The sequence below is a fragment of the Delphinus delphis genome, chromosome 6, assembly GCF_949987515.2.
Source record: "Delphinus delphis chromosome 6, mDelDel1.2, whole genome shotgun sequence".
Classification (NCBI taxonomy): Eukaryota; Metazoa; Chordata; class Mammalia; order Artiodactyla; family Delphinidae; genus Delphinus; species Delphinus delphis.
The window spans coordinates 10,864,484-10,882,803 of record NC_082688.1 but is presented as its reverse complement, the minus strand read 5'-3'; the positions used below and the strand labels follow the sequence as shown (position 1 = coordinate 10,882,803).

General features: G+C 41.3%; 1 protein-coding gene across 1 annotated transcript in view; it reads right to left on the bottom strand.

Moving 5' to 3' along the window:
• Positions 1-17,122, bottom strand: part of PSMB7 (proteasome 20S subunit beta 7) — a 58,531-nt gene extending 41,409 nt beyond the window's left edge. Inside the window, exons 1-5 of the mRNA XM_060014171.2 lie at positions 17,007-17,122; positions 16,481-16,574; positions 15,385-15,482; positions 13,775-13,915; positions 8,158-8,273 (exon numbers count right to left, since the gene is read on the bottom strand). Of these exons, the coding sequence (XP_059870154.2) occupies positions 8,158-8,273; positions 13,775-13,915; positions 15,385-15,482; positions 16,481-16,574; positions 17,007-17,122 (565 nt within the window). The remainder of the gene's footprint in view (positions 1-8,157; positions 8,274-13,774; positions 13,916-15,384; positions 15,483-16,480; positions 16,575-17,006) is intronic.
• Between the last annotated feature and the right edge of the window lie 1,198 nt (positions 17,123-18,320).

The following is an 18,320-nucleotide window of genomic DNA, read 5'->3' as shown; positions in this document are numbered from 1 at the left end:
TAGCTCTGGTCAATCAGGGCTGTGACTGAAGCCAGGGCTTCCATCCCTTTCTCTAGCATTCTAGGTAATACCTCAGCTGGTTACAGAAAAGCCGGCTCTGGATGGTCACTGGCTGTACAGACAAAGCTCCCACCAGGATGGGGTTCCCGCCACCGCATAGTCCTTGACCCACAGAGATCAGGGGACAAGACTCACTCCAGTCCTGATGGAGACCCATGCTTACAGAACGCCTGCACAGTCACCTGGCCCACACTAGTCAGGAAAAAGAATTTCCAGCAACACTAGAGCTACAAGGTCATGTGCCCTCTGAGAAGGCTTTACGTGGGCCTATAAACTAAATACAGTGCTGCTGAGTTCACATCTGACTTCAGCATTGAAAATGAATGTGGAAGAAATACTTGCCATCTTATAGTGCACTGATTTGATACAGCGCAGGACAATCTTTCAAATCGAGTCATGTGGAGATAACAAAATGTCTGCACAAAGGTTGCACTTTAGTGTAAAAATATGGAGAAATGGCAGGTCTGAATTCCCTACTGATGTTCCTAAGTTCCAACTTAATTCTAAGACTCTTCTTTGCCCACAAGGTGAGACATCTGGTATGTTTACTACTCTGTCCCGAATCTTTTTAATTGCTAGGGGGCTCTGTAAACTGGGACTTGAGGTACATTCCAGTAATTAGGAAATTGTATAACCAGTTTATCTAGAGATAGAATTTTACCTGGACGGCCCTGGCAGTGACCCAAAGTCTTCCCTAATGGTGCATATCAATGTTTATTCCTTAAGTTAGTATTCCTAAATTGTCCAAGGGCCTCATTTCCAGGAATGTCGTGCTTTAAATTTCATTCATATTAATTCTCTATGTGAATAAGTGGGCAAAATAAAAATTTTATATATGTTGCCAATGCAGCTACAAGGAACACTGCCAAACTAACAGCAAAAGATGGTCCCCAAGCTTCTCCTGACAGTACTTCAGTTTGCTTAATAAAGAAAAGCTGGCAAGTTAAAAGAATAAGCTAATTAATCTGAGAATTAAAAGAACCCGTATTTTGTCTATAAAAAAAACTATAACCCTTTTCCCTTTCTTACTAAAGGAAAGTCAAAAATCTTGCCTGGTTTTCCACAATCACACTAATCAACCACCTGCAGTCTCTTACAAATTATTTTCTTAAAAAATAAATAATTAAATGAAACCTAAGGGGTCCTTTCTTCTTTTCTGAGAATGGACCAAAACACATTTCGTCTGGACCACATGCCACACACTACTCACAGCAATAACAAAGCCAAGGGGGAAAAGTCACAGACACCAGGGCTCTCATGCCAGATCATTCACCTCCAGGCTGTGTGACCCCAGCATACCTCTCTGAGCCTCAATTTCCTCACCCTCAAGACAGGGATGACAGTACCCACTTCACAGCGGTGCAAAGACTAAATCAGTCAAGTGTCTCACAACAGTTGCTGGCGCTGCAGCTGGCAAGCTGCTGGACGAACACTGCTTGATATCATGGCCACACATGACACGATATGATATGGCCAACACCCCGTTCACAAAAAAGGTTTTAGGGAGGGCCACACCACGAGGAGTTTGATACCCTCTTCTCTTAAGCAAACCCTTGGGAAAGCAAGCCCTCAGCGAGGAGGCTCCTGGACCCTGTGCTCAAGGAGCTGTGCCAGCATGTTAGAGATGCGCAAGACAAGACAGGTGTCTTCTATTCGATATAAATTAAGAGTAGCCTTCAGGCGCCTGGCTAGTCGCCAATACAGGCCCATGGGTAGACAAAATGTAGACACCCTTGTCTTACAGGTAATTTGTAGCTTCCAGCTCTTACTGTCAAATCACTCACGAAAAAGAAAAGATTCATTACAAAGTTGTATTTTTATTATTTATAATAAAAAACTCCTACTTTCACTAAAACATGAGAATTTACATGAAATATTCATTTTCTCACTTACACCACACTTACGGAAAGCCTCAATCCCACAGGGAATGTTAACGTTCTGTGGGCACATTTCAGTTAGGAGGGCCTTCTATTTTATCTGTAGCTGGAGGTTTGGTTTGTAGCTCACCCAAAATAAGTCGCATGAATTAAAACAAAACCACCAAATTTTGGCACTTCTGGGGTTCTCTCAATATCCAGCTCCCCATCCCCTCAAAAAAAAAAAAAGGGAAGAAAGAAAAACCACCACCACCTCCACGGAAGCCAGAACTCCATCAGGAGGAAAGGCAGCGCAGCACACCTCGCACAGCAGGGAGAGCATCAAGCCCTGCTCAAAAGTGAACAATGGCCAAAAGAAACTAAAAGAATGGCAAAGACAAAAGCTGGACAGCACAAAAACTGTATTTTATTTCACATTCTCCGATAAAAGGCGCCTCTTCACAACGGACTTGGATCAGAAAGAAATGAAATATAAAATTCATATTGTCTTCGGATGGTAGAATTGTGTATAATTTTTTTAAATTTCCTTTGATACTATAAAGCTGTTTCAGTAAATACTGTTTTTAATACGCAGGAAAGAAAATCCACACAAAGAACAGTCGAAAATATGCCAAACAAATAAATGCCCCTTGGGAATTTGTATAAATATTTTTAGTATTCAGGAGCAAAACTTAATAGCTTAATGAAAGAACATCTGTAAGATGATAAAATCAAAGCAGCTGTGATGAGCTCAGGCTTGCTTGCGCTGAAAGACAAATCCCAGCTTTGCTGCTTACAGGCATGGCAGCAATGGGCAGGTTAGTAAATCTAAGTTTCAGGTTTCTCATCAATGAGCAGGTAATGATAGCATCCCTTGCACAGAATTTTAACTGAAAATAATGCGATGGCACCAGCAGACACTGGCACAGAGACACTTCCAAATATGCTTTAAATTTAAAATAATACTAAGCTTTAAAAAAAAAAAGGGCTTCCCTGGTGGTGCAGTGGTTGAGAGTCCGCCTGCCGATGCAGGGGACGCAGGTTCGTGCCCCGGTCCGGGAAGATCCCACATGCCGCGGAGTGGCTGGGCCTGTGAGCCACGTCCGGAGCCTGTGCTCCGCAACGGGAGAGGCCACAACAGTGAGAGGCCCGCGTACAGCAAAAAAAAAAAAAAGACCTATCACATATGCAGTGCTTTGTGCTGTTCCCTTACAGCTCAGCTGGAGCCACACAAATGGAACAATCTAAACCAACTCTACTCCAGGGGTACTGTAAACTGTTCACAAACAATAAACAGCAGTTAAGGTTTCTAACACTAGGTTTTACACATGCTTTGGCACGAGCAAGTTAGAGAATCAGAAAATTAATTCACCATCAAATATTCACTGAGTCACACAGGACTCCGTGAGACTCTGGGAGTGAGACAGATTCTACTGACAGAGATCTCAGATTCTTGTAGGGGCAGGAAGGACAAGAGCTGGGGAAAGGAGAGTCTGGACACGGCTGAAACCCTGGAATCAAGCTGCACACCAAATTACCGGCGAGGGACTTGCTAACAGCCTGGGGCAGTCACGAGCGAACGGCCTCTGGGCTAGACCTTGGATGAGGAGCAGGAGCACTCCGGGCAGAAAACGCATTTCTGAAAGAAGGCAGCACAGCAGCAGTGGGGTGGGAAAGGCAGTTCAGAGGGGGGCAAGGGGCCTATTGCCACAAACACCTAAGGTACATGTGGAGGAGGAGGAAGAAAAAGGGTCTAAAGCCAGACTGGAAGGAAGATGACCCCGGTGGAGGAGTTACTGCAACACTGTGGTCAAGAGCCAGGAAGGAACTGGCACTAAGACAGGAGAGGATGGTCAGAGACCCGGCAGGTGGCCTAATGGCTGGCTGGTTTCTGAGTGCTCTCTGTGACGACCGTGACCATCCCTGTGCCACTGGACCCATGCACACATAAACATTTCTGGGCAGGTGTAATCTCTGTCTCTGCCTCTAGACTTCCCACATGCCAATCCTCCTTCCGACAGCTGTCAGGCTGCTCTAACAAGCGAATCTTATCCTATCATCCCCTGGCTTGAAAAGAGTATACGAGAACCTCCAGGACAAAATCAAACAACTTAGCCTGTACTGTCGGGACTCTCTCCGGCCTAGCTTTCCAGCCTTGCCTCTGCCCCACCCTCCTGAACGTCAGTACATCTTCATCCCTCTACCTCTTCCGCTGTGCCCCCAGCATGGAACACTCCCCCCACCCACTGCACTTGCCTCACCCATCCAGCAAACTCTGGCCTTTCAGTTCTTTGACCATACTGGTCCCTTGTGCACTGCAGGGCCTGAAAAGTCTTTCCCTTGGGGGTAGGGAGTAGGGTGGCAAATTCCTGGCTGATTCCTACTTATCATACAGGTCTCAGCTTAAGTGTTTCTTTTCCCCATCTTTCACCTACCAGACTGGCAAGAATATCCAAAGTAGGAGAGTTTATAAGAGAAAGGCATTCTCATATTCTCTTGGTGGAATACAAACTAGTACAATCTTTTTGGAGGGCAATTTGGCAACAGCTCTCAAAAGGTAAAATGCACTGTATGACCAGCCATCTGTCACTTTGGGGGGCTGCCCAGTAGCTATACTTCCTTTCTATGTCTGGGGAACCCCCCCACCTTATAAACAGATGACTGAGCCTCACCAATCATCACCAACCAAGCACCCACCCTTCCCTATAAGGAACTCTCGGACAGTGACCACCCTTCCCTATAAGGAACTCTCAGACAGTGAATGAGATGGCAGGAAGCCTCAGTTCCAGATGAGGCAGCCAGGGCAGCAGAGTGAGCAGCGAGCCAGGGCCTGCGCCAGCTGGGCCAGCAGTGTGATCTGCAGCATTCTGCCTTCGCCTGCAATGGCCCATTCTGCAGCATTATTTCTGAAACTGTTCTTGGCCCCAAACCCAGTTCTTGCCCTCCTAGCTATTCTGTGAGCCACCTACGATCCTTTAAAAAATAAAAATTCCTCCTTTCCTAAATCATCCAGTGATTCTAATGATTACAACAGAGAATTCTGAGCAATACATGCACACACCCTAATCCAGAACTCCACTACTAGGAATTTGTCAGATGTACTTACACAAGTACACCAAGACATATACTTATCAATAGGAGAATGGGTCACTAAATCATGGTAGAGACATGTAATACAATTCTATGAAGGTGTTGTTGTAGATTTGATATAGATCTACAAGCACTGATACAAAAACTTATTCAAAACAAGTTAATAGTAATGGAACAGCATCTACAGCATGACCTCAGCTGTGTATTTTTAATAGGGATTGACAGATAGATGACAGATGATAGAGATATATATAGATGGATCATAAAACATTTTTTGAGGAAAAAACACAATAAACCCTTAACAGTGGTTACTTTGGGGAAATATGAAAGAGACTTATTTTTCATGTAATATTTCTCCCCACTTGAATGTTTTGTCATGTTCATAAATTACTTTCATTAGAAAATGTTTTCATGTCACTTGCCCAGTAAGGACTTCCCAAACACCCATTATCCACATGCTCCTTCCTGTATTCTCTCTTATTACTGTTTTTTTCCTCCAGGGCACTTAGCACAGTGCATTCTTTTAGATTAATGTGTATTTACTTAATTCCTATCTCCCGCAGAGACTATAAGCTCTGAGGATAGGTGCTGTGTTGACCACTATATTCCCAGTGCCTAGCACACAGCAGATGCTAAATAAATATCTGATAAATGAATGAAAGTAACTTATCCTTCTTTTAAGATTCAGCTCAAGTGAAGTGAAGCTTTCCGTGAAATCTTCCAGTTTAGACCCTTTCTCCCTTGGGCCTCCAATGGCCTTTGTACCTACTGCCCTTGTCAGTTTATACAGCTATCTCCCCCATTACACTGGGAATATGTTGAGGGTAAGGATCCAGACATTCAACCTCTCTCTGTGGAGCCTGCTACAGTGCTTTTACACAGAAGGCACTCAAGAAATAGTTGATAAATGAACAGATGAACAAACAAACTAAACCTCAAAGTAACAACTTACTTGTGTATCTAAAATCAGGTGTTACTGATGTCTTGCTCTTCTTAATCTTCTTAATCTCTTATGAAAGCAAAACCAGACTGTGGAGAGTGATGATTTCTGAGCAGAAGTATGCCATAAAATCAAAGCTGTGGAGCCATCACCCTGGACTCACATTGGACTTGGAGGGAAGCAAGATCACTGTCAGCCAGGACAGAGCACAAAGTGGAGTTGCAGGAATGAAATGAGCAGACACAAATCTGCTTTACTCACTTTCAACAACTTTTCCTAAATTCAGGATTATGCTCGTAAGACAAATTACTACAGTTCAAAAGCAACAGAAACCAATTCAATTTTTCCATCTTAAAAATGAAAAGGCTTTGTATCAATATTAAATTTCCTGATTTTGATGACTTTATCAAGGTGATGTAAGAGAACATCCTAAAGGATTTTGAGATAGAGGGTTATGGTGTCTGCTATTTACTCTCGAATGGTTCCATACACCAAAAAATAACAATAATGTATGAGAGAGTGAGCAAAAACGTGGTAAAATGTTAACAATTGACAAACACGAGTAAAGGGTATATATGACTATTCATTGTACATTTTTGTTACTTTCCTGCAAGTGTGAAATTTTTTTTAAATAAAAAAAAGAAGAAATGAAACTACTTAATAGAAAAGGCTATTCCACCTTTACTACCATTTAAAGGCATCAAATGGAGGGAAATAAAAACACTACTTTGATGGAAATAACAAATAAAATGGAACAGAGCAATTCTAAAATTACTGTAAGTATCTTCATTTAAAAATAATTATTCCATACAGTATCTGGGGACAAATCATTCTTCTCACAAACATGGAACATCTGTTGCATACAAATCTTATAAGACGCTTGTGCATTACATGGAATGGAATAGCAAAGTCTCAAGCTAGCAATTTCCAAACTATTCAAGGCAGCCATTATTCCTGGCTCTGCAGAGCCAAGATACCAAGACAAAAAATGCAAAAGGTAAACAACAGCTGGAAAAACGCCAGCTACAAATGACCTGTTCAAGTTACTGGACATATGCAATTTCTTTCTTTTTTTTTTTTTTAAAGATTTTTGATATGGACCATTTTTAAAGTCTTTATTCAATCTGTTACAACATTGTTTCTGTTCTTGTTTTTTGGCCATGAGGCATGTGGGATCTTAGCTCCCTGACCAGGGATAGAACCCGCACCTGCTGCATTGGAAGGTGAAGTCTTGACCACTGGACCACCAGGGAAGTCCCTGGACATATGCAACTTCACTCAGAAATTTAGCATGAAAGTTAAATTCAAAAATCCCAACTCTTCTAAATATAATTTGATCACTTTTTTAGTCATTTAAAAAAAAGTACTCTTATCTAGCATTTAGAGCTAAAATACAAATGTACAAGGCTGATCTAACAGGCGTAGCTACTATTTATAGGCCAGGCACTGGACCAGATGCTTTATACACATTATTTCTAATCATTATAAATAACCTGGTATGCATGGTAGGTATTACTGATACCATTTCACAAGTAAGGAAATCAAGGTTCAGAGAGGAATTACATGCCCAGGATCCCTCAGAGATTAAGTGGCAAAGAGGAACTCTGGTCACTCTAGCTTAAAAAAAAATCTCTGCGTGGGCCTATTCCCCCAGTGAGGCCTCCACTCTAGCCTTCCCTCTGCCCAGGAGGCCCATCCACTCAGACCTCACCTTCTTCATGAACCTACTTTAACCTTCTCAAGTCCCCTTGCACTGCATTAACATTCTTTAAGTTTTTGTTTTGAGATAATTGTAAATTCACATGCAGATGTTAGAAATAATACATCACATTTTTGTACACTCTTGACTCAGTTTCCCCCAAAGGTAATATCTTGCATAACTGAAGTATAATATCACCTGCATTGTTTTTTTCTCTACGATTTATCTCTTTCTAACATATAAATATATTTATAATTGTTGCTGTTATTGTCTGTCCACCCCCACTAAAATATAAACTCCCTGCAGGCAAGAATCTGTATCTAAATTTTGTTCACTGCTATATCCCAAGCACATAAAACAGGGCCTAATCCCTAGGAGGAACTCAATAATACTTGTAGAAGGAATCAAAGCACTGTACTGCACTGCCTCCTCTATCAGGAAATAAACCGACTTTAAGAGACCACCTTAGTAAATAAGACGATTCTGAAACATCAGGGAAACATTACACTCACCCATGGTGACATAAGGCAACTTATCAGTTGATCCATGAGGATAGATGCTGTAGAGGTGAGGTCCAGTAACATCTACTCCCCCCAAAACTAGGGCTGCACCAATGTAACCTTGATACCTGGTGATAAGAGTATGCATAAGAAAAAACAAAAATGAGTCTACATTGCATCACTATAACTTAACTGAAAGTTGTATTTGAAGTCAGACAATAAAAAGCTTTTCTTACACTACTACTGCTTCATTAAATAATTACTGTTTTGAAGGGAAAAAAATAGGGAATGGAGCGAACATACTTGAACATCTACTATCAGCCAATAAAAACTGTAAATTGTGTGAGGCATTCCATGTGCCTTACATAATCTTAGTCTCACAACCCCGTTCAAAAGAAGACACTATAATTCTCATGGTAGAGAAGAGAAAACCAACCCAAAGACATTTTTAAGCCTCAGAGCCAAGCTTGGCTTACTCCAAAGATCATCAGCACCCCTCCCATCATACCTCTCTGTGTTTAGCAGATAAGCTCCCTTCAAGTCAACAGTGAGTTGTTGCTCAACTAAAGCTGTTCAAATTATCAACCTCACCATAGCCTCATAGGAAAATAGCTAATGTCAAAACACCTTTCCCCTCGGGCTTCCCTGGAGGCGCAGTGGTTGAGAGTCAGCCTGCCGATGCAGGGGACGCGGGTTCCTGCCCCGGCCCGGGAGGATCCCACATGCCGGCTGGGCCGGGCCCCTGACCCATGGCCACTGAGCCTGCACGTCCGGAGCCTGTGCTCCGCAACGGGAGAGGCCACAACAGTGAGAGGTCCGCGTACCGCAAAAAAAAAAAAAAACCTTTCCCTTGAATAAATCCACAAAATTATGACAGATATGAGCTCATACTGAGTAAAAGAAAGAAGTAGTTCATCATGCAGGGAAGTGAATGAAGTAACTCCATGACAGCCTATATAAAACCCATTGCTCCTGCCCACAGTTTAAAACTGTATCTCTCAGGAACATGGGCAAGAATACATTTTCCGCCTCACCCCCACCTCTGTTTAATTCTGCACGTATTTGTTCCTTTGGACCCTCTACTTAGTTGGTTTTCCGCTTCTACAGATTGCTTTCCTTGTATCTGGTTCAATTTTTTACCATTAGAACTGCTATGCTAGATAAACATGCTGGATTTAAAGTTCTCCACTGTGAGCCTTTAAATCTCTGGGAAGAAAAATGAAACCAACACATGCTGAATTTGCCTAATGATACAATCATTAAAACTGATATAAATAACACAAGAACCAATCAAAGTCATAATTTTAGACTGTCTGAGACATAGCTACCCATCAGAAAGCGCTCTAGGTCGAGTCCAGTATTTCCCGTGTCCCTTGATTACCAATTTATTATTTCAAATCTTCCATTTATAAGTGAAAAAATAAAGAGCAGGAAAGGATTTTAAAAGCAGCCTCAAGAGGGAACAGAGGCCCAGAAAAGGGAAGAAACTGGTCCTAAGCCGCATGAGCTGGCAGAAGGGTCAAGACTAGATCCCAGCGCTCTGGGATGAGAAGCCAGAATCACCAGATCCACCACTCCCCCCTCAGCCCAGTGCTTGATCCACTATATCAACTGCCTGCCAAACACGCTGCTTAGTTAAAGTCAATTAATAACCAGCTAGTTCCCTTCCAAGCTAAAACATAATCTGTTCGATAACTTTAGAAGAGTCTAAGATATTTTGGCAAGTCAATGAAATACTTAAAAATGGATCCAGAAATTCTATTTCCAGGAATCTAATTCTATTGATATAAAAGGACAAATACGCAGAAATGAATGCATAAGAATGTTTTTTGTGGTAACTGCTTATGATGCTAAAGAAGTGGAAACAGTCAGAATTAGCTAAACTAATACAGCTATACAATGGAACACTACACAATCGTTAAAAACCATGCTGCATTTTTCATGCACTACCGATGGTAATCTTTCTCAAGGACAATTTTGGCAATATATATTAAAATGTTAAATGTGCCTACCTTTGACCCAGCAATTCTACTTCTAGGAATTTATTTTAGAATATAGCTTAAATAATTAATAACACAAGTACCTAAAGATTCTATATTCCAAAGGATCGGCAGAATACCTTACAATACCTTAAACACTTTAAAGTAAGCAATATTGTTAATCTTCAAAAATTGGTTAATAAAATAGATTACTGTGATCCAACAAAAATTAGGATACCGATCTATGGTTCTTAAACTTTTGGGGGCACAGACCCCACGGAAAAAATGATTAAAATTGTGGAACCCTCGCCCATAACAAGTGTACACACAAAAATTTTTCACTATTTCAGGAGTTACAGAAGTCCTCCATGGCTCAAGGTAAAATCTCTGGATGCCGAGCTCGTCTACTGATGGGAACAATATTCACAATATACTGTTATGTGAACAGGGTCAGTTACAAAACAACACATATAGCAGGATTCCATTTTTGCAAATACATACATGAGTATATATGCCTAGTATAAAAGGTCTAAGAAAATAGATCTCAAAGATTCACAGTGTATGTGCTTAAGTGGCAGAGTGTCAGCTGAAATCTACTTGCTTCTTTTCACATTTCTATAGTGTCTGAATTTTTTACAATGATCATACATTACTTTTATAATAATTTATAAAAAGGTTTTCTTTTTGAAATACCCCAACATGGAAACTATTGAAGAGGCACTGGTAGGTGAAAAGATTAGGTTACATTATGGGATAGAAAGCACAACTATGATCCCATTTTTATAGAACAAAATATGTATTATTTAACATAGGAAAAACCTTGAAGAGCATACCATAATCTGTTAGCACCGACTGCTTATAGGTGGTAGAAATTCAGATAATTTCTATAATTTTTTATCTATATCTTCTAGCTTTTTTACTGTGAACATGCACTTATAATACGGAAGGAAGGGAGGAAGGGATGATCAAGTGAATGAACGAACGAATAAATAAATTTAAAAGTCTAGGAGTATATACAACCAGCCAAAATGTGATTCTCGCCTATTTTTTCTTTGGGCTTTACAGTATTTTCAGAATTTTCTACAATGAATATATAGTACTTTTGTAAGGAAAAAAAAATTACAATATAATAAAATAAAATTTTAAAGCCTCTACATATTCAAATAGTTTCCAGAATACAGAATACAGTATATCAAAGCTCTCTGCTAGACTCAACAAGAAGCCTCTACGTTCAGAAGGAACAAGTATCACAGATATCTTCTACATATAGCCACCACAGAAGTTAAATAAAAGTACTGCTGAAGTAAGGAAAAAGACTTCTGTTTATCAAACCCTCTTTTCTCACTTATTCACATACAAGGAAATAGATTATTCAGGGGGAAGAAGAGAGCAAGAGTACACCTTGTATTCTTTTTTCAGCCTCTGAATGAGGATCTAACTATATATCAGGCCCTGTACTAGGCATTGCATAAGCCTTGTTTCTTTATTCATTTCCTCCCCAAAAGTTATAGAGACAGAACTATTATCCCCATTTTATTGAGGAAGAAACTGAGGATAAGAAGGGTGAGGTAAACAGCCCAAAGTTACACAAATGTGAGCACTGTAGACAGGATCTGAGGCAAAGTTCTAAAGTCAAATCCTATGATTTTTCTCTTATACTAGTGACCCACTTTACGTAACTCAACAAAAATGTCAAAAGACATAAAGAACCATAATTATCCTGGTTTAAATTTTTGTGTTCTTCTCAAAACTCTGATAAAATTTAACTTTTACCAAGTATGTTAAACTAAAAATAAAACACTGAAAAAAGAGAATTTAGAATTCCTGAAACATTCTAAAGAGATTAACAGAAACATCTGCTAGATTTAGCTAAATGCTAAATGACACTGCAAGCAATCTTGAAATGATATTTACTGCAATTTTACAAATTTAAAAATTGTTTTAAATGTAATGCACCACACAAACCACCAGAGGGAGCTTTACATTCAAAATCACAAATGTCTTCAGTTATCTTGACAACAGATGTGCTTTAACAAGTTCTCACACTGCACTGGAAGAATTTATTTGATAGGTGATAATTCTCCAGGATTAGGATGATGATTATGTACATAAATAAATGGAAATCACTGACATAAAGGCTCACAGCCAGAGTAGGAATTGGGTAGATATGGACTAGGCTTCCTGCCCATATGACTCATAAACCCTGGTATCCTCTGCTGTAAAATGGCAACTATTCTACCGGCCTTGCTGCGTAGCTATATTAAACCTCATATCCACTTCCTGAGAGCCCAGGGGCCATGCTACACTTGTAGACGAAGACCTGCAAGTTCACAGGAAGGCAAGGGCCAGGCAGGAAACAGAGAAGTGAGCCATGCAAGGTCTGACAGGCCAGAACACATGCTCCCACTTCCAAAGGCAACAACGGCCACTCAGTCCCACATCACCGCCCGCTTTATGAGCTTTTATCAGAAGAAGCTGGAAATCCATATTTTAAATTCAAAGCTCCCAATTTGTAATTATTTGCCACTATTTTTTTTAAAACACTATGTGACCCAAATGAAATTTCTTTACAAGCTGAATACGGCCTGTGAGCTGCCGGCTTACAACCTTTGCCTTCTGTTCCTGCGCCCCTTTAACTCTCACAGGCCTGGATGCAGCTGCTACGACTTGGGACAGAGATAAAGAAAATGTCTTGTGCAGGTTGCTTAATGAATGATGAGGACCAGAATATAGGCCTCTGACCAACTTTTTAAAAAATTTTAAAAAGGTATCATGATACACATTCTATAAAGAAGGAAAGAGGAGAGAATTTATTAAAGCTAAGGTAGGTCACAAAAGGAGAAGCCAGGATTCCAACCCAAGACTAAATGTCCAGGCTATTTCCACTATACTACATTGCTTCTCTTCTCTTTATGAGGAGCAAATGAGAAAATGGACTTAAAATTTGAAAACTGTCTAGACCTATACAAACACAAAGTGATGATGTGATCGTAAGGACTAAAGAGAAACAAAACTACTAAGAGGAACTCTGTGGGAGTCAGCAGGGAGTGAACGTCAGGTCAGGCAAATTAATGCATCTCTTTAAGCCTCAGTTTGTTCATTTACAAATTAGACATGTTAATAGCCCCTAACTCAGAGTTAAAGGGATAAAGTGAGATCATGCATAAAGCACTTAGCACAGGGCCTGGCACAAACAAATAAATGTTGGTTAATAGTAACGCTATCCTACCCACTTACAGCCAACTACAAATAATCACTTTTCATTTCACTGTTATCTTGCCCCTAAAAAAGGGAGAAAAAACAATCATTTGTGTTTGTGTGTGTTCACAAGAAGAACTCAAAGGTTCCTTCCAGCTCTTTCTTACTATGAACAAAAAAGGTTTTTTTATCCAGCAATACCCTAAGCCTCAGGAAATGACTCAATTGGTCACATGTGATTCATTCATGAAAAAAAAAAAAACCCAGACCCTGTAAATTCAAATACATTATCAAAAGTCTTATGAAATTAAAGTGTCTTTTTAGTAACAACTGATTTCTGGAATAAAATGTGTATTTCTTAATGCCTTTCCTCGAGCTTCCAGGCTTCCCTTGGCTGAAAATCTAAGACATAAGAAAAAAATACTACAGAAATCCCCATCCTGGAACCTTACCTGAAAAGCATCTGCTTCAGCATCCGATTGGCCGTCACGACTCTGGGAAGGCGGCCAGTGGAAAGAGAGTGGAGCTCCAAGTTGGAAGAAATGAGCTGGGTTGTCATGTCTGTGTCCGCAGCTGTCCCAGCACCACAACAACTAAAAAATACAATTAGAAACGTAGCTGAAATTCAATTACCAAAGGGCTCAATTAGAAGTGGAGCTTCTTGGAAAACTTCCACAAAGTTCAGGGACATAGAGAGATGTTTTTGAGTATACCTGCACTGTAACTGCTCTAACCAAGCTTAAATAGACATAAAATTAAGAATGCACATCTAATTATATGCAAATATATTTTCTGTAGCCCAGTGGAATATTTCAAATCATTAGTTTCTATGTTCTGAACAGAGTGTGCATTTTACTGATCCTAGAAAATATCCAAGTTGTACAAAAAAGCAAGGAACGTCAAAAGCCTTGCAATTTACATTTACCAAGTATTTAGTACTAGATACCAAATATCTAGTACTAAGCTCCAAAGTGCTGAGAATAAAGAAAATATGACACAGTAATAGCACTTGATTTCAAACTTGAGTGGAGGAGACATATAATACAATATAGTAGCATAGGTAGAAAATGCTGTAGGAAATTGGAGGAGAGAGCAGTTAACTCTGATCTTTGAGAAGAGGTTTCATGTGAGCTGGATTTGGAAGGACAGAATAAAAACACTATACAGAGAAGAAGAAAGGGCATTTCTAAGCAGAGGGGCTAGCAAAAGCAAGGGTAAAACAGCTTGGACATGCGGAGAACAGGGACATGAGGGAAATAGGGACAGCCCAGGTATAACTGGAACATAGAGTGATAGCAGCTAAATAGGATGAAAAGGTAAGCTTTCTGTGAAATTGTACAAGACCTTGAATATCATGCTAGAGTTTCGATTTTATCCTGAAAGCAGTGTGGAAATGTGAAAAATCTCTTGAAAAGTTTTTAAACAGGAAAGGGACATAATAGATCCATGTTTTACAAAACCCAACATGGCAGAAGAGTGAACAATACAAATAAAGAAAAGACCAAAGGCAGAGAGACCATTTAAATGACAACTGCAATAATCCAGCTGAGAAAAAAGAATCCGAGCTAAGGCCTTAGTAGAGAGAAGGAGAGAAGGGAGTGGATTCAAAAGGCACACAGAAGGCAGAACTGGGTACCAAATGAACTGAAGACTAAAGCAAAAAGAGGACTTGAGAGACTGCCCTGGTGGTCCAGCAGCTAAGACTCTGTGCTCCCAATGCAGGGGGCCCAGGTTTGATCCCTGGTCAGGAAACTAGACCCCGCATGCCGAAACTAAGAGCCTGCATGCCGCAACTAAAAGATCCCGCACACTGCAGCTAAAGATCCCGCACGCGTCAGGGTGCCACAACTAAGACCCAGCACAGCCAAATAAATAAATAAATAAATATTTTTTAAAATAAAAAAGAGGACTTGGGGATGGCTAGCTCAGATGGATGGAAATGCCATTTAAGGGAGACAGAAAGAAAATACAGGCTGAACAACAGGTTTTAGAGAGAAAGAGTAAATTCAATTTTACCCCTGACATGTTTAAAAATGAGTCATTCAAACTAATCAATACTTACTAAATGTTAGGAGATATGAAGTGTATTTTTGAACAGTTCTTGTCAGCAACAACCATTCCTTCAGTTGCCCTTGTATCTGCTCCAAGAACTATGCCATCCTATTTTTAAGAAATATATACTTTAAAACAACTTCACATATACAAACCACAGTTCTCTACTCTAGTTTAGAAAAAACAATGTTGACCATCCCCTGCTCCCCCAACCACCCCACCATGCGCTGAAATATTGTGCTATACTTTCGGCATTCAACGAAAAGCTTATTAATAAACATTATTGGTTGAACCCTCAGTAGGCAGTAGGAACTATCATTCCTGTTTTCAATGAGGCTCAGAGAGTCAGTGAATTCCTTACAAATCACAGAGCCAATATCAGAAAAGTTTGGATTAAGATGCAGAAATCTTTCCATTAAAATAGCCATGCCTGGGCTTCCCTGGTAGCACAGTGGTTGAGAGTCCGCCTGCCGATGCAGGGGACAAAGGTTCGTGCCCCAGTCCGGGAAGATCCCACATGCCGCGGAGCGGCTGGGCCCGTGAGCCATGGCCGCTGGGCCTGCGCGTCCAGAGCCTGTGCTCCGCAATGGGAGAGGTCACAACAGTGAGAGGCCCGCGTACCGGGAAAAAAAAAAAAAATAGCCACGCCTGTCAATTTCTTTTTAAAAGATGTCACTTATTACCATTAACAACAATAACCAGTTATCTCTTTTGACCCTTACAACAATTTAAGTCAGGAGTTATTATGTCCACCTGATGGATTAGAAAGTGAGGCTGTGAGAAGGAAAATGACCTGCCCAAAGTTAGAGGCCGCAAATAAAGCTAAATGGTTAAACATTTTTGTTTTCTCATTACATCATCCTGCTTCCTAAAGTAGTAACTTAAGACAGAAAACTGGCTTCCTGTCGAAAACTGAAGAGTGAGCAAAGTATATAAACTGCCGATAAGTGCACAAAACTGACATAGTCTCTCCTAAAGGAGCTTTTCTTGACATAGTACTCTGTAAGATGTGCCCTTCCTCACACAGCCCAGAGAAGTAAAAGAGGCCAAGGGGCCTGGTTCCTGAAATTAGTTGACACTGCTGCTCTCAGCCTGTCCCAGCTTACCTTATAAACCACTCCTGCGATAGTCGTCCCAGTTTTCCGGGCCATTGGAAGCTTGGATCCTTTCTTTGCAAAATCGGCTTCCAAGATGGCATTTCTGAGAGCAAATGAGAGAATAAAGGGTTGAAGGGCAGGACCACATTGCGCCGCACTGGCACGAAGAGTTTCTAATAGGGAACTCGGGAGAAGCAAAAACTACTAGCATTTGCTTTCAAGCCCATCTGTTTCACTGGCTCCTCCCAACAGCAGGACTACTGTCCCGCTTTTCTGCGAAGAGAGCGTCTGAGAGGGTCCGCACCACCATCCCGGAGATGGAGGGTGTCCCGGTGCGCTGGGGAAGTGGAAGAGCCGACCCGGCCTCAGGAGAAACACGCTCAGGCCCTAATTCCCCTGAGTCACAGGTGCCGCGGGCCGCGGGCCCCGCGCTCCACCATTCGTTCGGACTTCCCGGCTCAGACCGCAACCCAACTCCGACCCCGGCACCGCATTCCCACTCCCGCCCTGAACCCTGCCCGGGACATGGCCACACCTGCGGCAGTTTTCGAAAGAGAAACCTCCAACCGGTGGCTCATACACTGACACAGCCGCCATCTTTCCCGAAAAAGTACTTCCGGGCCGGGGGCGGGAGCAAACGAAAATAGCCATGCACTTCCGGCGCCGCCGGCAACCGAGGGCTGAAGGGGCGGAGGAAACTCCGCGCTAGGGTGATGGATCTTAGAGTTAGGGGCTCCTAGAGGAGCCTGGAGATGTTTGGAGTATAGCACCCCAAGTGGCGCGGAGGAGAAACTGACACCCGGAAAAGTCGGGGGGAAAGGACTTACCCAAGGTGGGCACACCAGAGACTAGGCCTCCTGCCCACCAGACCAGAGCGGTTTCTACTGCTAATTCGACTACATGGAGCTTCAGAGACAGAGACACTGAAGTTCCAGGCACAGCTCCACCACCTCCTTGCAATGAGCAAGTCCTCTCAACTGTCTGAATTTGTTTCCTCTGCTGTCAAATGGGGATAATAGCTGCCTCAAAAGGCTGCTGTGAAATGAACAAGAAGCCTGTAAAAAAAGCTGTTCACCATCATTAGTCGTTAGAGACATGCAAATCAAAACCACAGTGCAATACCATTGCACACCCACTAAAATGGCTATAATCAAAAAGACAGAAAATAACAAGTGTTGGCTGGGATGTGGAGAAATTGGAACCCTCACATGTGGCTGCTGGGAATATGAAATGGTGCAGCTGCTCCAGAAAATAATTTGGCAGTTCCTCCCAAAATTAAACATAGACCCAGCAATTGTCTCTTACGTATATACCGAAGAGAACTGGAAACAGTTGTTCACAAAAACTTGTACACAAATATTTATAGCAGCATTACTCATAATAGCCAAATAATGGAAACAACCCAAATGTCCATCAACTTGAGGAATGGATAAGCAAAATGTGGTACATCCATGAAACAGAATACCATTCAGCCATAAAAAGGAATGAAGCATTGAACTTAGAACACTGTGCTAAGTGAAAGAAGCCAGGGACAAAAAGCCACAAATAGTATGGTTCCATGTCTATGAAATGTCCTTACTAAACCAATCCATACAGCCAGAAAGTAGATTAGTGGTTATTGGGAGATTGGGGGGAAGGAGAGAATGGGGAGTGACTAATGGATACAGAGTCTCCTTTTGGGATGATGAAAATGTTCTGAAATTAGGTAGTTGTAATGGTCACACAACATTGTGAATACACTAAAAGCCACTGCCCCGCACATTTTTAAATGGTGAAATTTTTGTTATGTTAATTTCAGTTTTTAAAAAGCTGCTGTGAAAATTGAAAATTGTATGTGGAGGACTTCCCT